The 27378-nt window shown below is 40.7% G+C and overlaps 1 protein-coding gene across 1 annotated transcript in view; it reads right to left on the bottom strand.

Moving 5' to 3' along the window:
* The window catches only part of LOC149210732 (DEAD-box ATP-dependent RNA helicase 38-like), a 68494-nt gene that overhangs the window by 6870 nt on the left and 34246 nt on the right, over window positions 1–27378 (bottom strand). Inside the window, exons 2-3 of the mRNA XM_089396771.1 lie at window positions 2384–2677; window positions 2057–2284 (exon numbers count right to left, since the gene is read on the bottom strand). Of these exons, the coding sequence (XP_089252897.1) occupies window positions 2057–2284; window positions 2384–2677 (522 nt within the window). The remainder of the gene's footprint in view (window positions 1–2056; window positions 2285–2383; window positions 2678–27378) is intronic.

Here is a 27378-nt window from a genome sequence, read left to right on the forward strand (position 1 = left end):
GGCAATATAAAGCCAGGGGCCTCCCACAAATTGTAATCATCTTCTATCTGTTTTAATAATAATAAATATGAATTTGCTAATTAGCTGAGTTAAACTATGCCAGAATGAAGGTGCATTGATGAAGAGTGCAAACAAACCCAAAACCTCCACAAATAATCACCATATTTTGTCCACTCTAAAGAAGAACTGCTTGTTGGGCTATCCCTTTTCTTTGAATGTGAGAGTATTTTCTCCACTCTCTGTGAGCACTTCCTTCTCGAATGAAGGCATGCCTAGACATTTGCCTGACTGACTGAAGGCATTCTATTTTCTCAGTAGAGGCCTTCTTTCTCAACGAAGAAGTAACCTAGATTTATTCCAATGTTGAATGTACGATATACAGAATCCTAACAAGGATCAAATGAGTCCAAATTCCGCATTTGTGCAACTTCTGTAATAGTTACTCCATCACTTTGACCTGCATTTTGAGGTGCACATATGCCAATTAATATTTCAGCAAATGAAGTCCTCAAGATGAATGTGAATATTGCCTGTATTTACCTCTATTATATGTCGATCTTATGGCTGATCTCTCCATCTGATATTGGAAAAAATTTAAGGCTGATATGGATTGAATCTAAGGTTGTTAGTTCTAACTGGTTATGGGCAGAGTGTGCAACTAGTCTTCAACCAAGTATATTGCTGGTTTGGACCGAATCCAAAGAACTGTCTTTCCGGTCTACAAAATAGAGCTGGTTTTGGACTGGGTATGCAACTTGTTTTGGGCATACTATAGGTTTGATTTTCCAGATGTTTTTGAGCTGTTCATGCAGCTGGTTCCAAGTATACTTTCGGATGATCAAAAAGCTGATTTTTGGTTGAGTCTATAGCTAGTAGGGCCGAATGTAAAGGCTTATTTCATCAGCTAATTTCTTCCATGAGCAACATCTTAGCACATTCACTTCATTTCTGAAAGCTTATCAAGACCGTCAGTTGGTCTATATTCCTGTCCCAGGTATGGAAAACTGGGTGCAATTCATTGGCATGACTAATGCTTTTATCAAGCATGCCAGTAAGGTTTCCTCACCCCAAGAACTCAGAGATATAGTTCAAGGGTTCATAGATCATCACTATGGCTGTCACTACTTGTGTCAGTATTATTTGATACAACTGATGATGAATGCATAGACTTATGGTTAGTGGAGAGCGCATATGATCAAACAATCTCAGAATTGGACTATGATACCTAAAGCGTGCATATGATCAAACAATCTCAGAATTGGACTATGATACCAAAGCATTGGTCATATTCGTCCTCAGTCGCAAGATCTCTATGACAGAGTGCATATGATCTAATCATATCAGTTTTGGACTCCAATACCAAAACAGTGGTCACATTTGTCCTCGATCACATGATCTTTAGAAGAAAGAGAATATGATCTAGATGAATTGCATGGTAAACAGAATGGTTAGTAATGCTTTGGTCTCTTATTGCTAGATTCACAATGTCTTTATTTTGAACACATGGGAAGGACTACTTAGGGACCCAGACATCTGAAATGAGTGTGTCCAGATCTAAATGGTTTAAGTATCAAAATTAAGGATTTCAAAACCGAAGCTGATCAATAGGCAAGGACTAAACCTGGTGTATGTGAACTAAGGAATCCTGCAGGACAAGTACATTCTTCTACATTAGCTCATTTAATTAATCTACTAGTATGTGGATGTGTGGTTTAGCAATATAAGAGAGTTAATGAAACATATATAACAGTGTTATCAGATGAAAGTTTGCATGTGTCCAGTTGTGAGCACTATAGAAGTTACAACAGTTGCCAGAATGGAATTTCAAAGATTTATATAATATAAATGAATACATATGTTCCAGATATATAATGAAGTTTTGTCACATCTCATGCTGAGGACATATGCACACAAGTATCTTTGCACACACAAAAAATGTCATGCGGTGTTAAGGAACAATGGGTGGTTTTCTTTTTCTCACGCTTATACTGACATCAATTTCTTCAAGCAAACTAGGGTAAAACAGAAATTAAAATTTTCCATTTAAATTTGATACCTGAGCCAACATGTGATCAGCCTCATCAAAGACAAGTATTTTGATGTGTCTCATACTCAAAACTTTGGTGGACATCCATTTCTTCAGTGTGCCAGGCGTGCCAATCACAACTTGATCATTAACTGGTCCACGTCTTGACGATGAGACATAATTTCCAATGTCAGTTGGCACAGCACAAACCGAAGTTATGCCTGTATGCTTCCCCATTTTCACCAGGACTTCCTGATTCTGTAGATAATATCAAAATGAGATTTTTAGAAACAAAGCCGTTCATAACACACATTACATGAATTGCATGACATTCCCATCAAAATAACAATTACAAACCTGCATTGCTAGTTCTCTTGTTGGGCACACACAAAGTGCTTGTGGTGCAGCAATCTTGGGATCAACCCGGCTCAACATACCAAGAACAAAACAAGTAGTCTTTCCAGAACCATTATGAGCCTGAGCAATCAGATTTTGGTAAGGTGGAGTAAGAATCATTGGAAGACTTATTGCCTGGATCTTGCTTGGCTTCTCAAATCCCATCTCTGAGTACAGACCTCTGAGTAGTTCAGGTGAAAGGTTCAACTCCTCAAATGTCTTTGCTGAAGTATAAGGAGTGTCACCAGCAGTGACCTGCATTAAATTTAACAGTTGTAATCAACTAGTGCATGAAAATAACTGTTAAGGTATTAGTTCATATACATAATAATTTATACTGTATAGATGGGCACTCTAGATGTACAGTCATCAAACTTTCATTCCCTATTTTGGAAAACTGTTAACACTAGTCTCATATTATGTCGGCCTCTAGCCACTACATAGGTGGCTTGTAGGCCTTTTACCAATATTCGTACCGTCCGTATCTAACCCTTTAGATCTAAACCTCCCCAATCTAGTAAATAATAAGACAAGCCCTTTAAACTCTTGAAAGAACCTTTGGGATAGATCAAAGAAATTCAAAACTGGACTGCAAAAGCAAGGATGACCCTAGGCCGAAATATGGACACTTTAATAGCTGGGAGACTAGAGCATATTCTTTCATCTGTGACTTTAGAAATTTTGATCACAGGACAAATTAATTGTTAAACCTAAAGGCCCCTTGTTTTGTTTTTGTTCTCATTTTTTGCGGCACTGACCTCTTGTTGATTAATTCCATACACCCACCATCCATAATGTCACATGATATGTATTGAAACAATAGCTAAAGGTACATGAAAAGCATTTGACAAACAGTCTACCTTGGTTGTGGGAACTTTGTGCTTGGTGTCATGGGATTCTAAAATGCACTTGTGAAAAACTCATGTTTTTAATTTCCCTGGTTCTATTGCAGAAGACAACTTTATTTTCATAATCTAGAAAGGATCCCTTGAAAGCGACCACTATAATGGCATAAGTTTCGGAAAATGAGTCACTCTTATGGAGAAATACTTTTATCCAATTGTGTTACACATTTCCAATGTGAATTTTTCAGTCATATTCAGTCCCATGAAAAATTACTGAGTTTTTCCAACAGGTAAAATATGGAATAATCCTGACCTTTGTGTGTAACCACATTGTCATCCAGTGACCACCATGGCTACTGATCCCTGTCATTTTCTTTTGATGGCAATTCATCAAACAACTCTACACTTGAGTTGGACAGATGTGTCAGAAGGTATCTGGTTGTCTGACAAAACATCTTTTGACCATTTAATCAACCTATAAATAATAATGCTGTTGCCAGGAAGCGCTTTTAAATCTTGCTTCTGACAGCAACCTAATTCCTATCAGTTGGAAGTCCATGCTTGAACCTTGAAAATAACAGGGATTATCAAATATCAATCTAGCTAGAAAGTGTTGATTTTTTAAGTGCAATATAGATAAAGCACAAATTTTCTAAAACTGATGACTACTTCTAATGATGTTGTTATTACTTTATCACATTTCAGATTATCATTAAGCAATTACACTTCAGAAAATTCAACCATAAATGCAATATGGCAGTAGAGATCACAGTAGATTAACAATGCACAAAAGACACCAGAAATTTACCCTAGGAAAACACTAACTAGGGAAAAAACCAGCAACCTTTTCTTAGGAGAAACTGTTCAATTCAACAAAAGTACAATCTGATTTTCCCAATCAGATTTGGTCAAACAAGACCAACAAACTAGCACAGGTCAAACCCGGTCAAACTGTCCAAATTAACCTCAGTCAACATACTGTCAAACTGCCCAGAAACAGGCCGAATTTCAGCCTCTTGAAGATACCCAGAAAGACACCCAGAATATTTGGTCAGTCAATCAAACCATGCAGCCCACACGTGCGAGGTCAACACTGGTCAAAGTGATGATCTGATACAGAAATTGGCTCCTTAAGAAACTCAGCTCCTTCCTCAGATTTCTTCTTTCTCCTTCGCACGTGTGAACAGAAGAATATATGCTTATTAGATGATCCGAATCTGTCTCCAAGTGATGAGATCAAATGGCAATATATAGTGGTTTAGGGTGCCCTAAAAGGTGTCTCCTTGGCTGGGCCAACATGAGTAGTTGGAGCTGACTTGACTTTTTGGAGGCAAAATAAATTCAAATTTTAATTTTAAATTCCCTCCTTTTTATTTTGCTTTAAGGGCTGACATGAGTAGCTGGAAATACCAGTGTTCCACAGGGTCGCGTCCCCCCACCTGGGTGTCGAGTTTCCTAGCTCCCGGGGAATTGGGGACAAGAGGGGGACGTTTCCCCAAGCTCCCAAAAAACAGGGTACGCGAGGAAACTTGGAAGGGGCCGTTTCCTCCATTTTTGGGGTCGTTTCCTCCAACTGGGGTTGTTTCCTAGGCAAAAGGGGTCTTAAGGGGTCTTGATGGGTCGTTTCCCTAGAAAAAAATCACAATTTTTTTTATGAAACAAAAAAATCTTAGTTTTTAATATTTGGTGACCGACCGGGAAGGGTTTACGTCATGTGCATTCCACATTTCATTTTCTGTTTGCTTCTTCGTTGAACTGAACTTTGCTGCCATTGCCGAGCAGCCTTTCCTGGTCTATGTTATGTGCATTTCACATTTCGTTTTTTGTTAGCTCCTTTGTGGAACTGAACACTGCTGCCATCACCAAGCAGCCTTCTGTCTGCTCCTTTGTTGAACGGAACGTTGCCGCTGATGTATCAGACTTGACTTTTAAAGTTTAAAACTTTAAACATTTATAATTTTATAATTTATTTTCATTGTGCATTGTTAGTAAGTTAGTAGACTAGTAGTTAGATTGTACAGTTACAAACTTGTATGATGTATGATTATAATTTATATGATAATGATATCAATGATCATGCTTTTCGTTTTAAATTTGTTTCAGTTTTATGATTCATCTATTTATATTTTATATTTATAAGTTTTTAAGACCCCGACGTCCCCCCCACGTTTCCTATAAAATGGTGGGGAGCTTTTGCATAGGCCACTCCTGCGTATCCCCGCTCCCTCGCCTCCTCGTCCCAGAAACATGGTGGAACATTGCAAAAAACTCATCCTTATAATTCATAAAAAAATAATATTTCTTTTTCTTGACAAGTACAAAGAGCAAAATTACATTTGTAAATTCGAACCTAGTTACACTTTCTTCAACAATTTAGTAGGACCCATAAGCTGGCCAAAGGCGTAGTTTACACTTTATCTCATTGTTTTGATTTAGGAAAATTTTAATTTTCCTACGGTAAAAATTTGAAGTGATCTCAAGTTCTCAACCATCCATTGAGATCTAATCTCAGCCATTTGTTGAGATGGTGAGACTAGGTCGAATTCAAAGGAGGGAAAAGGGCGCACACTTTGGTCATTATGCACTAGACAACTTGTGTGTTCAGCTTAACAGAGAAAAGGGTGTTCAGTTTAGTGCCTCGGGTTTTCAGATGAGCGCATCCAGGGCAGAAAGTCAGGTTGAACAACCTGAAAGTTTTTCTAGTTAACGTACACTTCAACCAGGGTTGCATTCAGCTGCGCAAAGGGGCCGTACAGGCCTGTGTGATTCCATACAATGCGCATGTAGGCGTTCCGAGTAGGAGAGAAGGGCGTAGATTAGTTGTGTTGAGGGATTTGTTGAGTGAAAGGAAGTTTTCCCTCCTCTTTGTAATCATTTTTGAATATTTTGCTGAGCATAATTAGAACACAGACGTTGGCAGGTTTTCCCTAGTTGGGGTTTCTTAGGTAATTTTTGGGTGTATTGTTTTATTGTGTGCTTGTGTCTTCAAGTTTTTTTTTTCGCTGCTATAATCAGTTAGGAAACTCAGTATATTTGATGAATGGATTTTGAGAGGTCAGGTTCAGCTCTTTCGTTTAAATTAGTTGTCGGGTTTTAAAAGATTAAGAATTCCAGCATTAACGATTTATTGATTTATGCCCTAGACTTAGACTTTGTTGAAAAGTGCATTGGATACATTCGTTGGAAATATTGAGAGGGGGGTGAATCATTATTTCACTTTTTCTTTCAATTTAGTATCACAAGCATTAACCAAACACGACAGATCAAAAGTACACAAGATTTAAATTATTTTTTATTTTTTAGGGAAGCTACAACTTTCGGTGTACTAGCTAAAACTGGAAGAGCTACAACCCTAGGTTTACCAACTCCCACTGGAAGGAGGCGACAACCTCCTAAAGGAAGCTACAACTTCCTTGCCTAGCATCACCCTACCACCCTTAACAATAAGAAATAGAAAAAGAAATCTTGGGCTCTCGTACTGGGGACAATGACCCAATTACAACACTGCTATCACAATTACACTTTAGGTCTGCTTCTTGGATGTCCAATATATATATATAGATATACACACACACACACACACAGAGTGCCGTTACTTTGACTTCCAATTTTCAATATAGCTCAAGATAAAAAATTTAAGTCATACCTCCGAAATGCATTGATAATCAGCTGTAATGTTTGCCTCAACTCTGAACATGTTGATTCAAATAAGCATTGGTCCGCCTATTGAAAACTTGAATTTTGCCTCTTCCTCAGCCTCACATCTTTGCCTTATATTTGCCACAAATCTATCCAAAACTTTGGATATGTCTCAGGAAACCACAATCATGAATCTGCCTCAGGAAACCCTAGTATTGGATCTGCCTCAGGAATTCTGTTACAGGGCCAAATGTGCTGCTTCAGAGAGGGCCAAATGTGCTGCTTCAGAGAGGGCCGAATCAGGCCTCAGAAAATCTCTGCCTCAAAGGGCCGAGAATATACCACATAGAGGCCGAATAGGAGCCTCAGAAATTGGTCTGAAATGATCTCTTCCCAACGAAGAAAAACTCCAAACAAATGACATAACGATCAGTCCAGAATACCCTTGAAACTCGACCTTTTTTTCTCTAATCTACAAGACAGTCCTTGGCCTTAGTTGGCCTCAGTTAAAACACGAATGATAAGCCTTTGAAATTCTCCACAAAGACAGGTCATTAGACATGTCGAGTTTAGGCTCAAGAATGGCCTCAGATAGGATAGCCTTTAGAAGCTTGATTTAGTCCAATGAAAATTCCCTTAGAAAGATAAAATTAATTAAGTTCAAAATCTTGGCAGCTTGGCCTCCTCCAAATATTCAATAAGCTCATGCCCTCAGACAACTCCAACAGGTTCCTTTAATATGCCACAAATGATGTATTTTTATGCTCCACGACTGGGCTATATATACAGATTGAAGGGAGCCCTATTTTTAGGGCAGACCTGTACCAAAATAAATATTTTCATTTTGAAGGGGTACGTCTATGTTGGAGCCAACCTGAAAGAGGAAATCTGACTTCTAGGAGGTGGCTTTAAATTTCATAAAAATATTAATTTTGGCTTTCATACTAGCTCCTTTCAAGGCTAACTTGAATGCTTGGACTTGGGGCAGATTGATTAAAAATTAGATCTTCTTCAAAGGGCAACATTGCAACATTAAGTTTGTAGACTCTTGGGGCACGAGCTGGAGATACACCCATTCATTTGGGGCATCAATCATCAAACTTTAATATCTCTCCAAGCAAAAGGACCTTCAAGGCTTGCAACTGGTCACATGAAATGGTGTTAAAATTGGCAGCTAGTGCCAAACTCCATGTGGGTCATCTTATTAATGGCAGCTGATATTTTTCTTGGATCCCTCTCATCGAGAGGCATAGGATTGATCTAAAGATCATCCGATTCCAATAAGTAATCATGGAGATATGAATTTATTTGTGTTATGGGACAATTCGTCAAGGACAGCAAGCAACCAAATAAACCCCACTTGTGCTCAACGTTTTAGGATAAATAGAGGTGGCCTTCAAGTCATTTCTACACACTCACTTGGGATCTCTTCCTCTCTACTTGTCTTTGGGTTTTAGTAGGAGGAGAGATCCTAAGGGATAACGCTGCCCTAATGGAGCAAGGCTCTACGCTGCCCTAATGAAGAAGCCCTAACACAGTTAATCAAAGAAGGCTCTACGCAGTCCTAGGAGGAGACACCTCTACGCAGTCAAGAAGGGTTCTACGTTATCTTAATGGAGATGAGATGCCCTAGCCGCAGTCAAATCTAGGAGCTCAAGTCAGCTGTCAGGGAAGGGCTAATGCTGCCCTATACACAGTCCTAAAAGGAGGTAGATCTTGCCTTATCTTAGCCGCAGGTAAGGGAGAGTCTTAGCCGCAGGCAAGGGAGAGATTTGGCCGCAGTCAAAGGAGAGCTCTAGCAGCATTAAGGAGGAGATAATCTGCAATCCAATAAAGGTGCCCTAGCCGCAGTCTAAGGAGGCCTAACGAGCAGCAAGTAAAGGCCCTAATCCGCAGTCCAATCAAGGATACCTAGTCGCTGTTTTATCTACAATACGCAACCCTTATCAACAACACAAGGAGGCCTATCCCTATGTATGCTGTAGGTGACAACATGGAAATCTAAGTGCTGTAGGTACCTATGTGTGCTGTAGGTGACAGAATGTAAATCTAAGTGCTGTAGGTGCCTATGTGTGCTGTAGGTGACAGCATGGAAATCTAAGTGTGCTGTAGGTGACAGCATGGAAATGTGTGCTGTAAATGCAGCAATGGGACAACAACGAAGCTTGGTGAAGCATGGACAGCAGCAGCATGGTAAAGCATGGACAGCTGCAAGCATGGTGATGCATGGAGCAACAATGAAGCTTGATGGAGCAAGTAAATCAGACAACAGTATAGCTGTACATGATCAATACATGGACAGCATGTACATGATGCAATACATGGACAACAGTGCATGAAACAATAGATGGGACAGCTAGTACATGGAGCAGCAAGGTACAACATGTCTAGATGGGACAGCTAGTACATAGAACAGCAAGGCACACCATGTCTAAATGGGACAGCTAGTACATGGTGCAGCAAAGTGCAGTATGGTACATGGGACAGCAGTAGCAGCATAAGGTGCAACATGATGATGTGTACAACATGGTCATAAGGTCTAGCAACGTGGTGATGAGTGCAGCATGGTGAAGTGCAGCATGGTGACGAGATGTTGCACAATGATAAGTGAAAGAGTCACTTTGGAGAATCAGTTGAAGCAGCATGTCTTCAACTGATCTCATGTAGAGATGATCTATTCTCTTATCTAGAAAGTCTAAGTGTTGACTTTTGTTGTAAATGTATTATCTCTCTCTCTCTCTGATGAACTATTGAAGAACATATAAAAAGAATTGATCAAGGGTTTCATTGGGGTTTGTCCCTGGCTAGCGCCACATCTTCTGTCCTCTTGTCTTCAGCGATTTATGTTTTTGTTCTATCTGCAGTTTACTTTAATGCTGACGTGATTGCTAATCTGGAAAAGATATTGAGCTAATTGTGAAAATTGTAATAAATTGCTCTAAGCATAGAACATACTTAAACTTAACATGGTATTAGAGGTGAGGTGAAGACAATGTCCAAGCAAGAGTGAAAGAGCAATCACTAAAGACAGTTGGAAAGGAAAAAAGGATCAATGGATTCCTCATCCCTCTTCAAATTCACCAAGGGGAAGCTGAAGCAGAGCACATTATCAGAATGGCGCAGCAAAAGCTTATGATGGCCTACCTAAAGATCACTTCAATAGAAAGTCTGGATCTAAGGGTGGAAGGAAAGGCGCATGCCTTGGTTGTAATAAGTTCGGCCATTATGCAAAGGAGTGTCCAAGGTAGGGACACATCACTTGATGATGATAACAATCATTCCAGGCATATCTTCCATGATCAAAGGAATGACAGGTAATGCAAGTCATCAAGGAAACGACTGACTCTTCAGAGAAAGCAAGGAACCCCAGGTATGAAGAATCAAATGTTGTTTTTGATAAGATAAAGAAGTGTTATCTTGTATTGCCCCTCTCCTTCAGATTCTTTGGGAATCTGGCTTATTTATTGTAGTGCTTCAAGGCACTCCATCAGATAGATGGGTGCTCTCTCTCTAATTTGGTATAGATGGAAACATTCGTGGGATTATACTTGGAGCCAATGCTACCTATCCCAAAAAGGGTGTTACCCCTCATTTGAAGGAGGGTAATTCGATTCATTTACAGAATCTCTTTTATCTACTTGATCGCAAGAAGAACCTAGTGTCCAATTCGGAAATCGAAGTCAAAGGTTTCAGGGTGGCATTCATCGATGGAAAGGTATGTGTTTTAGAATTTTCAAAGATGCTTTTACTCATGGGTTCAAGGTTGGCAATTTGTATCAAGTTGCAGGAAGTCCATTGGAGACCATGTTAGTTGACACATGGCATCAGATATTTGTGAGTCAAATGATGACGGGGATACCTAAATTCAAAAGGAGCATGAAGGTACATGTCTGAGATGTACCGAAGGAAAATCTTACAAGGGGACCATTCCCCTCACGTAGCAGGTCCACAGGTTTGGAACAACCCGAGGGGGTTTGAGATTCATCGGGAATCTCATGTATGCAGGTGGAAGAAAGCCCTATATGGCTTGAAGCAAAAACACCTCGCGCTTAGTATGAGAGGATTGATAGTTGTCAGATGAAGCTGAGATTCACTAAGAAAACCATTGTTTGAAGGTTGTGGATGATAAACCTCTCATACCAACACCTTCTAAGAACGACCTATTTCTGATAGGTGCAAACCCTCTCACTTGCAGAAGTAAGAGGGAGTTGGATTCAGGATGTGGAATGGTAAACTGCAAGCCTGTGACTACCTCGAGAATCTTAACTTTCAGACGTTATATGGTGATGATGCCAAACCAGATTTGGGAAATGCCTTTGAGTTTCATAAACTCATTTGCATTCATGTTCTTGGTGAACTTCCGTCCGAATATATGTTTTGCAGTTAGCATGGTGAGCTCATATTTAGTTGACCCTCATTGGATTGGTGCCAAGAATCTTCTGAGATATCTTCGGGGCACAATCTCTCATGGATTGAGATACACTGCCGGAAATATGAAGCTGCATGATTATTCGAATGCTGACAGGGCAGGCAGTGTGGAGGATCACTAGAGCACTTCTCAGTGTTGGTTCTTTTTGGGTTTTGCTTTGATATCATGGATGAGCAAGAAGCAGAAGTCGGTTGCTATAAGCACCGCCGACACTGAATACATAACCACGAGTATGATCTTGTATGAAGCTGCCTAGTTGTGGAAGCTCTTCAGTGCGTTGTTTGCACACATGATGAATACCACCGTGATCCTCCGTGACAACCAGGGGGGGTTCGATTGTTGAGGAATCCCGTATTCGATGATTTCTCCAGTAGATAGACATCAGAATCCAGATACTACCTTATCTGGGATATGGTAAGTCGATGTGCGAGGAGGCTCCATCGCATTGAGACTGATGTACAGGTTGCAAACATTTTGTCAAAGCCCATGGAGAAAGGTCAAATCTGTGACTTTCACAAACAACTTGGAGTCGTTGAAAGACCTTCTTATAAGGGTCCTGCATGTTGCATGCATTGAGCTCTAGGATCTCTGGGGGGCTTGGGGTACTTACTGGAGCAACACACGACCATAGGGTGACTCACCCTCCCCTAATGGTACGTTGTGTATAGGGTGAATGGCTCACCTTCCCCTGTGATACCCCGAGGCGACTTTGGGACAGGATGATTAGTTCTCCTGTCGAGGCATCCTACCCATGCAGTTTGGGACTCATGGGAAGTACCTCTCATCTGATCAATGAGCAGGGAAATGGGGCTAGGGACCATAGTAGTACTATCGATGGACGCATCGTTGTATCTATTGTACTCCCTATGCTAGGATGACCAACATTGATCTGGGATTAGTATGAGTGGTTTGAGACATTGTCTTGTGATATTGATTTGGGATCAATGAAACTGACTTCGGGTCAATAACAGTGGTATGACACACTCTCTTCATATGGAACTGACTTCGGGTCAGTAGAGAATGGTATGAGATATTCTCGCTCAATTCTTCTTCTTCAGGGTTTAGCAGAGCAGAGCAGAGCAAGGCTCAGCAAAGTAGAGCAAGGCTCAACAAAACAAGGCTCAGCAGAGCACAACAGAGCAGAGCTCAGCAGAGAAGAGCAAGGCTCAACAGAGCAGAGTAAAGCAAGGCTCAACAGAGCAAGTCACTTATGGCAGAGATAGTACAGTTGGACATATGGATTAGTGAATGGAGTTCTCCCTACTTGAGAGGGAGTGTTACAATTGGAAACTAGGGCCAAACTCCATGTGGGTCATCTTATTAATGGCAGCTGATATTTTTCTTGGATCCCTCTCATCAAGAGGTGTAGGATTGATCTAAGATCATTCAATTCCGATAAGTATTCATGGAGATATGAATTTATTTGTTGTTATGGGACAATTTTTCAAGGTCGGCCAACAACCATAAACCCCACTTGTGATCAACGTTTTAGTATAAATAGAAGTGGCCTTCAAATCATGTCTACACACTCACTACCTCTCTTGTCTACTTGTCTTTGGGTTTTAGTAGGAGGAGAGATCCTAAGGGATAATGCTGCCCTAATGGAGCAAGGCTCTCCTCTTCCCTAATGAAGAAGCCCTAATGCAGTTAATCAAAGAAGGCTCTACGCAGTCCTAGGAGGAGACACCTCTACGCAGTCAAGAAGGGTTCTACGCTATCTTAATGGAGATGAGATTCCCTAGCCGCAGTTAAACCTAGGAGCTCAAGTCAGCTGTCAGGGAAGGGCTAATGCTGCCCTATACACAGTCCTAAAAGGAGGTAGATCTTGCCTTATCTTAGCCGCAGGTAACGGAGAGTCTTAGCCACAAACAAGGGAGAGAATTGGCCACAGTCAAAGGAGAGCTCTAGCAGCGTTAAGGAGGAGATAATCTGCAATCCAATAAAGGTGCCCTAGCCGCAGTCTAAGGAGGCCTAACAAGCAGCAAGTAAAGGAGGCCCTAATATGCAGTCCAATCAAGGATACCTAGTCGCTATTTTATCTACAATATGCAGCCCTTATCAACAATACAAGGAAGCCTATCCCTATGTATGTTGTAGGTGACAACATGGAAATCTAAGTGTAGGTGCCTATGTGTGCTGTAGGTGACAACATGTAAATCTATGTGCTTTAGGTGCCTATGTGTGCTGTAGGTGACAACATGTAAATCTAAGTGCTATAGGTGCCTTTGTGTGTTGTAGGTGACAACATGGAAATGTGTGCTGTAAGTGCAGCAATGTGACAGCAATGAAGCTTGGTGAAGCATGGATAGCAGCAGCATGGTAAAGCATGGACAGCTGCAAGCATGGTGATGCATGGAGCAGCAATGAAGCTTGATGGAGCAGGTAAATGAGACAGCAATATAGCTGTACATGATCAATACATGGACAGCATGTACATGATGCAATACATGGACAGCAGTACATGAAACAATAGATGGGACAGCTAGTACATGGAGCAACAAGGTACATCATGTCTAGATGGAAAAACTAGTACATAGAGCAGCAAGGTACACATGTCTAAATGGGACAGCTAGTACATGGTTCAGCAAAGTGCAGTATGGTACATGGGACAACAGTGGCAGCATAAGGTGCAACATGATGATGTGTACAGCATGGTCATGAGGTCCAGCAACGTGGTGATGAGTGCAGCATGGTGCAGCACGGTGAGGTGCAACATGATGACGAGATGCTGCACAATGATAGGTGAAGGAGTCACCTTGGAGAATCAGTTGAAGCAGCATGTCTTCAACTGATCTCATGTAGAGATGATCTATTCTCTTATCTAGAAAGTCTAAGTGTTGACTTCTGTTGTAAATGTACTCTCTCTCTCTCTCTCTCTCTCTCTCTCTCTGCTGAACTATTGAAGAACATATAAGAAGAATTGATCAAGGGTTTCCCCGCATTGGGGTTTGTCCCTAGCTACCACCACATCTTGGGTCCTCTTGTCTTGGCTTGTCTTCTGTGATTTATTTTTATGTTCTATCTGCAGTTTACTTTAATGCTGATGTAATTGCTAATATGGTAAAGATATTGAGCTAACTGTGAAAATTGAAATAAATTGCTCTAAGCATAGAACATACCTATAATTAACAAATGGCTTGATGAGGGTTATCGATCTAGGGTGGTCTCGCATCTGCATTCACTGACCTTTGCACCCATATCATCAATCAAGTACATCACATCAATGGCCCAATCACGCTTTGACATCTGTGGCAATTTCTTCCAATAATCTCCCCCTTTGTCATTGATTTCAACACTCATGCTCCCCCTATCATCATGCTCCACTTATCTTCATGCTCCCCTTGTCTCCATGCTCCACTTCCTTTTCTCTCCCCTTTGACATCAATGGCAAAGGGTGACTTGTTTGTTTTGGTTTCTTTTGGGTTGCACCCCCTAAACACATGGCACCCAACACTACTTCTGCCTTCTTGTCCTTTCCTTCTTTGTTGTTCCTGAAGCTCTTTTGCTTGGATGAAATTTTCTTTTGCTCTACTTGGTCTAATATGTATATGTTGTTTGGGCTTCTTGTAGTTGTTGCAACCAATCTTAATGAGTCTTCTTCTCTGATTTTGCAATTATGGGAATCAAACAAGAGATTACACCCTTGATCACACATTTTGCCGACATTGAGAAGATTGTGCCTCAAATCCTCAACCAACAAAACATTTGTTGCTTTGACATTTTCACTTCCAAGATTTACTACACCTTTTCCAAGTATCTTGACGGAGAAGTTATCTCTGAACGCGACACTGTTGCTTTTTCTTTTTAGACCGACAAATTTGTTTTTATCTCTTGTCATATGTATTGAGCATCCATTGTTTATGTACCATTTATCTTCTTTGGCTTCAATGATCAATGCTAGATTGCAATTCCTTCCTTTTCCTTTCCGATTCGATAGCTGGCTTATCTCTCTTTATGGTTGGTGCATTTTCCTTCACAAAGCCTTTGTCCGAGGGTGGAGTTTGTATACTTCAAGGACAAGCTTAAAGTAGTTGAGAATGCTTCCCTCAATTAGAGGGAGTGTTGATGTTGTAGCATCAAGGGGTAGACGTTCTCCCTAGGTCAGGATATTGAGAGGCCAAGGTATTCACCAAGGGCCATGTAATGTGGCTAGGGAGAATGGCCCATAGTGCATCAAGGCCCAGAGAGCTCCCTCGGACAGAAGGTTCTGACCATTTTGCCAAGAGTTGCTTGGCTAGTGGGTAGAGGGAGTGTTTTTACCATTCAAATGGCATGGATGAATGGTTATTGGCCTAGGGTTTCACCATAGATGAGAGGTATTGGCCAAGTTCCAAGTGAAGACTTGGATAATTGGTGACCTTGCTCCAAGTGATGACTTGTTGAGCATGATGTTGGTGCAAGATGCTTTCCACATGAAGTGGATAGATGCATTAACATAGCAAGCTCATTCAATCTTTTTTTAGGGAGGAGATTTTTTTTAACAAAGTGGACATCTAAAGAAGTCAAGGTGAATACCTCCCTAGCTAAGAGTGTTGATATTTAGGGTACCTCCCTAGCTAAGAGTGTTGATTTTTGGGGCAGCTATGGTCGGCATTTCCCAATGTTCCACCAAGTTTCTGGGACGAGGAGGCGAGGGAGCGGGGATACGCAGGAGAGGCCTATGCAAAAGCTCCCCACCATTTTTTAGGAAACGTGGGGGGACGTCGGGGTCTTAAAAACTTATAAATATAAAATATAAATCGATGAATCATATAACTGAAACAAATTTAAAACGAAAAGCATGATCATTGATATCATTATCATATAGAATATAATCATACATCATACAAGTTTGTAACTGTACAATCTAACTACTAGTCTACTAACTTACTAACAATGCACAATGAAAATAAATTATAAAATTATAAATGTTTAAAGTTTTAAACTTTAAAAGTCAAGTCTGATACATCAGCGGCAACGTTCGTTCAACAAAGGAGCAGACATAAGGCTGCTTGGCGATGGCAGCAGTGTTCAATTCAACGAAGGAGCAAACAAAAAATGAAATGTGAAATGCACATAATGTAGACCAGGAAAGGCCGCTTGGCGATGGCAGCAAAGTTCAGTTCAATGAAGAAGCAAACAGAAAATGAAATGTGAAATGCACATAACGTAAACCCTTCCCGGTCGGTCAACAAATATTAAAAATTACGATTTTTTGTTTCATAAAAAAAATTGTGACTTTTTTCTAGGGAAACGACCCATCAAGACACCTTAAGACCCCTTTTGCCTAGGAAATGACCCCAATTGGAGGAAATGACCCCTTTCAAGTTTCCTCGTGTACCCTGTTTTTTGGGAGCTTGGGGAAACGTCCCCCTCTTGTCCCCAAGTCCCCGAAGCGCGAGGGAGCTAGGAAACTCGACCCCCAGGTGCGGGGACATGACCCCGTGGAACACTGAAAATAACTCAAAATGAAGACATGTCGGCTAGCTAAAAGGACAAAACGGATCACTTGGTTATGTCAGCTCATTATGGAGGCATGACCACTATATATACCCACCTAGGGTCACCGCATATAGGAGGAACAGGATCTCGTATTCTTCTGAAGCAACTCGGATAAGAACCAAGTCTGCAACTCTGCATACAAAGAGGAAGTATATTCTCGGATGGGATAATATGGAACAGGATTTCAGTGACAAGGTACAGTAATACCTTCGCATTCCACTCTAAGATCTCAATTAAATTCAAAGTGTTGGAACTTGGATGGGTAGAGAACTATGTCTCTTCGCATAAGGATAAGTCTTTGAACAATATCTTTGTGATCTCAAATAAGAACTATTATAATGATCACCTTCTCGACATAAGTCTAAAGACAAGGATCTCGGTGCTACTCTCTACGGTCATAACCTTAAGCACAGTGATGATCTCAATGGTGACTCTGTCTCAAAGATATAATCTCAATAAAGGGGCAGCTATGGTGAAAACAGTGAAGATCTCGATGGTGCAGACACGATGATGACCTTAAAAAAAGCACAGTGATGATGATGATTTCAACAATATGAAGAAGAGGATTGATGTCTTGGTCTTCGAGTGGCTCAGTCAGTCAAGGGTCATGGTCTTGGTGTTCGTCAATGAGAATCTCTATAAGAAGAATTATGTGTGGGTTTTCCTCTCCAAGAGGGAGAGGTTTTGGCCCTAGCAGAATGCCGCTTCTTGTGTTCTTGTCTCTTTGTTTTGGTAACAGTTTGATGAAGCAAACACACACACTAATAATAAGAAGAAGATCAAGCTAAGATAAATTGTAAAATCACTTCACAAATTGTCATCATGCTAAGAAGAATCACTCTAACTCTAAGGGCCCTAGATTCTTCAACATAACTAAGTGCACCTTTAAATTTAGCTAAACCTTTCCTCCTCTAACTCCATTTAACACTACCTCTACACCCAATTTATCTCTGAAGTACACAAATTTGCCCCTTGTCAATGCCTTAGTCAAGATATTTGTTGTTTGCTCCTCTGTAGGCACATACTAGAGTCTGACTTTACCCCTCTGAACACAATCTCTACTAGGTGGTACCTTATCTTGACGTGCTTAGAGCGATCATGAAACACTGGATTTTCAGAGAGCTTGATGCAGCTCTGATAGTCACAGTGTATCATTGTGGGCTCCAACTTGTAACTAAACAACCCAACAAGTAGTTTCCTTAACCATATGGCCTTACAAGCTGCCAAGCTGGCAGCTAAGCTTAGTGCCACTAATCTTTGCTTCTTATTGAACCAGGAAACAGTTGTTGACCCAACATTGAAAGTACAACCTGAAGTGTTCTTCATGTCTGTTGACCCCCTTGCCCAATCTGCATCTATGAAGCCCTAAAGGCTCACACCAAATAATTTTTTTTAACTATTTATTTATTTATATTTTTATTAAATTTAAATTTTTTTATTTTTATTTTTTTTAATCCTCCTATTATTTTTAATTGGCTCTATTAATTTATTTTTATTAGTTAAGATTTGGGGATTCAAATAAGATTTCAAATTAAGATTTATTAGGGTTATAAAGGGTTAAATAAATTAATTATTATAACTATAATATTTTTATAATAAAATTTTAAATTATTTATTTACCTTAACCCTTTTTTATTCAAATCTTTTCTCTGCCCTTAGTCAAACTAGTTGTTACTTGCTAACGGCTAGTTAGCAGCTCTCTACATCTATTTATTTCATTGCCCGGATCTGGTTCCTCATCTTATCCTGAAGATGAACCACGCTGGCTAGTTCGAAACACGTCGATAAGAATATATCTTATGTGATATTTTCTGAAAGATGTTGTTAATAACCCATAATCTGTTGTGCCTCTAAGATACCTCAACACGTGCTTGGCAGCAACCCATTGTACTCTAGTCGACTCAACCATGAACTGGCTCAATTGGTTGACTGTGAAGCAAATGTTTGATCATGTGTTCACTAGATACATCAACGACCCAATAAGTTGGTTGTAAAGTATGGCATCAACTTGCTCTGCTATGGTAGCGTCCACCTTCCTCCAGTTTGTGACTAGAGGCATGCTCATGGCCCTGAACTCCTGCATGTGGAACCTCTTGAGAATCTTTTGCGTGTACCTTCCCTGTCCCAAGAAGATCTCCCATCACCCTGCCATACCTCCAGCCCAAGGAAATACTGCATGAACCCTATATCCCTCATCTCAAACTCCTCTGCAAGATCTCTTTTGTAGTCATTGATGAGCTTCTCATCCCCTGTCAATATCAAATCATCAACATATAACACAAGAATGTAAGGTTGACCCCCAACCACAATATAATACAAGTTAGGGTCAGCTTTGTTGAATTTTCTAAGTCTATCCATTAGAAAATTAATCTGTATTCTGCTAGTTTATTTCTTCTACTTGTTTAAATTTGAACAAGTTATTTAATACATTTAAATACCGAAATAAACACAATTCAGTCACAACATCTACAAATCATCAATTGAAAGAAAACAAGCACACAAGTGACACCGTTATTTTTGGACAAATGTCCCCCGGAAAAACCCAATGCGGGAAACTGGTGTAGCTATTCTGAGTGTTATATTATTAAGCAGACTTTCTGAGTACAACTAGGTGCCTAATCGGCTCACCCGACAAAGATACACAGCAACAATACCTTTATATCCGGAAACAGGTATTCAGAAAACCTGTCCCACGAAACCCTCTCTGGCACAACTGAAGCTCAGCGTTGGCCCTTCTGGCCTCTGCGTCAGCCCCAGGACTCTCTGCATCAGCCCTCTAAGGCACTACGCAGCCTCTGGGAGCCTCTGCGTCACTCCATCTGCCCTCTGTGCTGCCTTTGTTGGGCTTTGCGTAGCCTGGACTGACTGCTGCTCTAGCTCTCTCTGCTTCTGTGTTGGTCTCCCAATATTGTCCCTGCCTCTCTGCCTCGTACTCACTGCCCCTCGCTGCTGATCACTGATTCAACTTTGCTTAGCAACCTCGCTCTAGCAAAATGAATGACTGATCGATCACTCTAGTGTATTCTCCAACTGACCCTCAAGCCTATTCTTATATTTTTCTCAGCAGTCCATCAACGGCCGAGATTAAATCTCTAATCAACGGCTAAGATAGATTTGGCTTGATCCATGACTTTTGGACCCTTCTAACCCAGTTTTATATTAATACCCATTAATATTTTATTTTCCTAAGTTTAAACTTAAGAACTCCATTAAAAATATTAATTATTTTAATATCTCCCAAACCGGGTACAAGTTGTCCAAACCATTTCTGGGTCTTGGAGATCTCATATGCTTTAGCCTCCCCACCAATTTTCATGGCTAGAGCACATCCATGCTACCCCAAATCAACAAGCTTCACTCATGGTGAAGCCCAAACGAAAAGGTAGTTGTCTATCCCAGCATACCAAGCCCTCGGCACCTGCTTGAGCCCATAAAGAGCTCTCTTCAGCCTGCAAACACACGTGTCTCTTTTGAAAGTCTCAAACCCCTCAGGGTGCTTGACACATATCTCTTCCTAAACAACTCTGTTAAGGAAGGCAGTCTTCACGTCCATTTGGTGGATCTTCCACCCCAACTGCGTTGCAATCACCAATATGGTCCTAATGGACGCGTACCTAGCCACAGGTGCAAATATCTCATCGTAGTTTATCCCCTCGACCTGAGAGAACCCTTTGGCCACAAATCTAACCTTGCACTTCTCCACACTCCCATTAGTTGTGTGCTTGATCTTATACACCCAACGTGAACCCACCACTGATTTGCAAACTAGTATTGGCACTATCTCCCAAACGTCGTTCATCATGATGGAGGAATATTCCTAAACCATGGCATCTCGCCATACCTGCTGTGAGGCTACCTCCTTGTAGTAAGAAGGCTCCGAGACTATCTTTTACTTTGTCTGAATGTGGAGTTGAGGGCTCCAATTCTCTCTTAAGCCTCCTAAATCATGATCAACTGATCTGCCCACTTAGCTCATCCTCTCCCTGTGTTGGAAGTCATTGGCTGAATGGGCTCCACTTGTTAATTTTCCACTACTCTATTCTATATCAATTACTTTAGCCCAATTTAATTTATCAATATTTTCAATAACGATTAATTCTTCCAATAATCAACAGTAATTGAAGATAGAACAGTAAATGAAATGCCAATAAGAGACAATCAAGAGCATCAACCAGAGACACCAAATTGGACAAAGACCTGGAAAAAACCCCACAAGGGGGAAACCCTTCGAAATTCTTCTTCTATTAGATTGTCTTCAAATGCTCAATAGAGAGTACAATGAACCAAATTCAATAATAAAAGTCAAATTCAAAGCCTTAACTTATCTAACAAATCAACCAACCAATATGCCAATGATGAAGTAGTCAAATCCGGACAACTATCATAAATCTGCAATTCTGTCCAAGTCAACAGCAGTTAAAGTGTACCCTAACTAGTCCACAAAGTCAATGGTCAACCCTTTAGTGTTGGTCAAATTCAACCCAAAACAGTGTTGAATACTAGGTCAAAAGAGAGAAATTCTACAATCAATCCTTGTAGTCAACCCTGAAGTCAATGCCAGTCAAACAGCCCAGATCACCTCGGTTTTTGTGCTAGTCAACTCAGCCTCGAGAAATCAAAATTTTCCCAGTCAAAGCATGTCAAATGATGAAGTCAAACTTGGTCAAATGAGAGAGAAACTTCTACTATCAAACTCTGCAATTTTTCATGCGGTCAACCCAAGTCAAATAGCTCCAAAATCCTTGGTTTTTGTGCCAAAAGATGCGGCCTAGTGAGATAGAGATATCCTAGAAAAATCAAACCAAAATGATGCCAAATAAACTTTGGTCAACACTGGTCAAAGCGCAGATTAGCTAACATTTTCGGCCCCCTAAAATTCATCCTCCTTGCCCACACGTGTGGAAAAGAGTTGCCTCAGACATGTACGAACCAATCAGATTGAGAGAGAGAAGATGAGATGATGTGATATGATGTCCAAATGAGATTGAAGTCACTTGTATTTATATGCGTTGGAGGAGGGGCAATATGTCCTTAGGTCGACCTTGACAACTTTTGTACCTAAGGGCTTGACTTCAAAAATACATTTTTCCTTATCCAAATTCAGTGCTTCAAAAGTCAATTTTGGTGCTCTCGGAAAGAGAAGTCTAGTCCAATGGTTGGAATTTGTCACTGAGCTGCCAAATTAACACTCCCTCTCAGCTAGGGAGAAGTTCCAACTACATCATGTGATCATCACAAGTGTCTTGTCATGTCTCATCTCTACTCAATTCTATTTGTTGAATCATTCATTCTTGAATCTAAAGAAGAAGAATCTAGGGGAGCTTTAGCTACCACCCTCTATCCATTGGGGAGCCACTACTACCACCCGAAATAACTGCCCATGGGGAGCCAATGTTACTAGCGGAGAATCATCTGCCAGTAGGGAGCCCAATGCTACTACCCGGGAATCATCTGCCAGCGGGGAGACCATGCTACTACCTAGGAATCTCTATCAGCAGGGACCCAATGCTACAACTCGAGAGACGTACAAAAAATAGGAGGGATGCCACTTACCTTATGAGGTATGGATCGCGCCTATCCCACTGCCTAGCGATAATAAGGATACCACTTACCATAAACGGTAAGGATCGCACCTATCCTATTATCTGTTCATCTTCCCAACTTTACCCTCAAGAGTCAATGGTAGAACACCTGCATCTCTAGCTTGAGTGGGATGCCACTTACCACAAGTGGTAAGGATCGCGCCTAACTCAAGCAGCCAGCACCCATTAGCCAGATGGGTAGAAAAAACAGATGCCAACTGGAGTATACTCTATCAAATCCAGAGGACCCTCAGAGAAGTCAAACAAGGGGGGAGAGTATAGCTCAGAAGTCCTCAATCAGCCCGGACCCTTACCCGGGAGAGTCACATCCATCAGACCAAGCTGCTTTATGTCTGCAATTTGCTCATCAATATAAGTATGATGGAGTCTCACATTTCCTCTTTGTACCATATCACATATGTAGTGATATATGATCTCAATGTGCTCGAATTTGTCATAAACACAGGATTCTCTGCCAATCGGATTCCACTCGTTGTCGCAATATATCATTGTCGTATCTAGGACCTGCTCAAACAACTCTTCCAAGCTAACAACGTATCCTGCCTTGGTCGTGTTTAAAACAATAGACTTTTGTTTCCTGCTTATCCATGATATCATCGTAGATCCCAAGCAACACCCAAATGTGCTCTTTCTATCATTAACGTTTCCATCCCAATCATCATCAGTGAATCCATGCAGTGTCATATCTCTGGAAGTGTATCTCAGACCAAGATCTTTCATCTTGAACTTACACTCAATCATCAGAGGCTCACTACCTGTCAAGAATAGATCGTCAATGTATAAAACCAAAATCAAAGTCATACCTTGGACCAATTTGAAGTAGAAGTTTAGATCGACGCTGCTTCTTGTGAATTCAAGCTTCACCAAGTAACTGTCAATTCGGGCATACCAGGCTCGGGGAGCTTGCTTCAAACCACACAATGCTTTCCTCAATCTGCAAACGTGTCTTCTTGTCTTGTACTTCAAACCCCTTAGGTTTCTCAACACATACTTCTTCCTTGTACTTTTCAATGCTCCCATCTGCTTCATGCTTTATCTTGTATAGCCATTTTGAAGTTGCATTAGACTTTCATTGAGGTCTCTGAAAAACATCTCATACATCATTCTTCATAATCCATTCTTCGGCCATAGCATCCTTCCAAACCCATTCATTCGCAGCAACTCCATTCTGTTCGAGATTATCATCAGTCTTGATCCAACTAGAGGGTAATGGTCCCCTTGACTTCTTTTTACTTTGGTGCCATAGCTCACTTTGATAATTAGTGTCGTGGACCATTGTTAGAAGAGGTTTTCCATTGACTCTATAGAGTCCTTCAACTCTAGATCCCAATGTAAAATCATCTCTCATTCGGGATTTCTTCAGCCAAGAGAGGACCTTTCCATTGATGAAGGCTACTCTCATTCCTTTGTCTTCCAAGGCAGAAATAGATATCAGGTTCTTATTTAGTTCTGGAACATACATCACTTCATGAAGAATAATAGATTCTCCATAGTCCAAATCAAATTTGACAATACCAAAGCCCTTCATTGGATATGTAGTGTTGTCCCCAAGAATAATCTTCAAATAATAGATTCTCCATAGTCCAAATCAAATTTGACAATACCAAAGCCCTTCATTGGATATGTAGTGTTGTCCCCAAGAATAATCTTCAAACTCGTCTCCCTTTCAACCAGATTTGAGAGGATTTCTTTATACCCGAAGAGGTGCCTAGAAGCCTCACTATCTACCAGCCGGCTATTATACGAATCCGAAGGAGAAGAACCAGAAAGAACTGAAATAAGAATGTATTTACATTGACGAGTAGCTACATTACTTTCATACCAAAAGTTTCTTGACTTCTTTTGAGGACGAGGACTTTCTTCATAATCATTTGAAGCATCTCTTCTCCTTCTATCATCCCTTCTTCTTTTATCATCTCCTCTTCTTCTAGCATCTCTTCTTCTTTTATCACCATTACTTCTCCTATCATTGTACCTAATGTTGTAGCTTCGGTCGGATCTTGGAGCATCTCTGTTTCTCGGATAGTCTCAGGCATGGTGACCACGCTTGTGACAATTGTAGCATTCAATATCCCTTAATCTTCCATTAGAGTCATCTGACTTGGGAGAAGGCCTATTTGAACTAGATGGTCTTCCTTTTCCCTTTTTCTTCTTGTCTTGAGTAACAAATTCAGCAAGCTCTCCTTCTTCATGCTTTTGAAATCTTCCTCTTGAAATCATCCTGGATTCTTCTTGAGTGCATTTTCCAACTAGTTCATCAAATGACGGGAAACTATTGTTATAGCTTATGGTGGTAATGAAAGTTTCCCAGATAGGAGGGAGACCTTCAAGGGTTACCAGCACCAACTCCCTGTCAAGTACAATTTCCCCAACTCTCTGCAATTGATCTCTAAGACGAGATATCCTCATGATATAAGATTGCACAGATTCCCATTTATTCATTTTCATATCTTTGAGTTGATCTTTCAAGGAGATCATTTCACTCAAATTGTTGACCCCATACATGTCGAATAGCTTATCATACATATCCTTAGATTTCTTCGAATTTCCAACATAAAAAAGTAAATGATCTTGCAAACCATCAACAATAATTTTCTTTGCTTTTAACTCACATTTCTTGTACTTGTTCTTGACAGCAGCGGTAGCATTTTCCGGGTGTTCAGGAACTTTTTCTTGTGTGTACTCTAAGACATCATTGTCATCTGACATGATTTCCAACCTTATCTTCCAAGCAGCAAAATTTGATGAGTCTCACAACTTCTCAGTTTCCTTGAAGTATGAGGTAGTCATCTTGACCTGTTCAGAAAGATTCCTTCAACTTTTCCAAAGATGATTGCTCTAGCTCTTGTCTCTTTTGGGCTTGTCCTTCACCTTAGCTCTGATACAATGTTACTTTTCCACTACTCTATGCTATATCAATTACTTTAGCCCAATTCAAGTTAGCAATATTTTCAATAACAATTAATTCTTCCAATAATCAACAGTAATTGAAGATTGAACAGTAAATGCAAAGACAAAAAGAGACAATCAAGAGCATCAACAAGGGACACCAAATTAGTCAAAGACTAGGGAAAAACCCCACAAGGGGGAAAACCCTTTTAAATTCTTCTTCTATTAGATTGTCTTCAAATGTTCAGCAAAGAGTACAATGAGCCAAATTCAATAATAAAAGTCAAAGTCAAAGCCTTGACTTGTCGAACAAATCAACCAACCAATATGCCAATGATGAAATAGTCAAATTTGGTCAACTGTCATAAATTTGCAAATTTGTCCAAGTCAACCACAGTGAAAATGTGCCCTAATAGTCCACAAAGTCAATGGTCAACCCTTTCAATTAGCGCGGTCAAATCAGCAATAAATGCGGCCCCAAGCATTGGTCAAAGTCATCCCAAAACAATCTTGAATACTCGGTCAAAAGAGAGAAATTCTACAATTAATCCTTGTTGTCAACCCTAAAATCAACGCCAATCAAACAACCCAGATCACCTCAATTTTTGTGCCAGTCAACTCAACCTCAAGAAATTGAAATTTTCCCAATCAAAGCATGTCAATTGATGAAGTCAAACTCGGTCAAGTGAGAGAAACTTTGGTTGTCAAAGTTTGCAATATTTCCTATGGTCAACCCAAGTCAAACAGCACCAAATTCCTTGGTTTTTGTGCAGACAAACCCTAGAAAAATCGAACCAAAATGATGCCAAATAACGCTTGGTCAACGATGGTCAAAAGTGCAAATTCACTGAGATTTTCAGCCACCCAAAATTCGTCCTCGTTCTTGCCCACACATGTGAAAAAGAGTTTCCTCAGACCTGTACAAACCAATCAAATTGAGAGAGAGAAGATGAGATGATGTGATATGATGTCCAAATGAGCTTGAGGTCACCTTATATTTATATGTGTTGGAGGAAGGGCAATGTGTCCTTAGGCCAACCTTGACAATTTTTGTACATGTGGGCTTGACTTCATAAATACATTTTTCCTTATCCAAATTCAGTGCTTCAAAGGTCAATTTTAGTCGTCTCAGAAAGAGGAATCTAGTCCAATGACTGGATTTTGTCACTGAGTTGCCAAATTAACCCACTTGCTCTACTCTCACCTGCTCCTGCGCTTTCTCCTCATCTGCATGTTGCTCGGCCTACCTAATGACTGGTTGTGATGAAGTTTGAGGGGTTGGTTGAGCCTATTGCTCCTCCTCCTGTGTTGCACCTTGCTCACGCTCTAAAGACTTCTTGAGAGCCCTTTCATCCTCGAACTTCACATCATGCTTGATCACTGTCTTCCTGAACGCTGGGACGTACATCCTGCATGCCTTAGAGGTCTTGTTGTAGCCCACGAAAATGCCCTTCTTTGTCATGGGTTCTAGCTTCTTCAATTATCAGAAGGTACATGTTAGTAAACAAGACTACCAAAAATCCAGAAGTGGGACACATTAGGCTTCTTGCCTATGAAAACCTCCTCTGGTGTGACTCTGCCTAGCACCCTGTGTGGGCTTCTGTTCTGCAAAAAGACTCCAGTGTTGCAAGCCTCAGCCTAAAGAAACATTGGTAGCCCTTCGTCATGCAACATGGTCTTAGTCGCTCCAACAATGCCCTGATTCTTGTGCTCAGCCACCGCTCTGCTGAGGGTTACAAGGCGTGGTGAGTTGTCTGGTCCCTAAAGGCGTTGGAGATGTACTCCCCACCGTTCTCTGACCTCAGTGCCTTGATCTTTTTACCTGTCTGGTCTCCACCAAGGCTTTGAACTCCACAAACTTCGAGAAGACTTCATCTTTCTTCTTCATGAAGAAGATCTAAGTCTTTCTCGAGTAGTCATCCATGAAGGTGACATAATATCTGCATCCCATAAGGGTTGGAAAGGAAAAAGGTCCACCGAAATCCGAATGCACCAGCCCTAAGATGCTCTTAGCCCTGTTATCTCTACTGGGGAAGGATGTCTTGGCATACTTTCCAAGTGTTCAGCCCT

This window comes from Pinus tabuliformis, chromosome 1_2 (genome assembly GCF_031772625.1).
Source record: "Pinus tabuliformis cultivar Carrire ecotype Pingquan chromosome 1_2, CPIR1, whole genome shotgun sequence".
Classification (NCBI taxonomy): Eukaryota; Viridiplantae; Streptophyta; class Pinopsida; order Pinales; family Pinaceae; genus Pinus; species Pinus tabuliformis.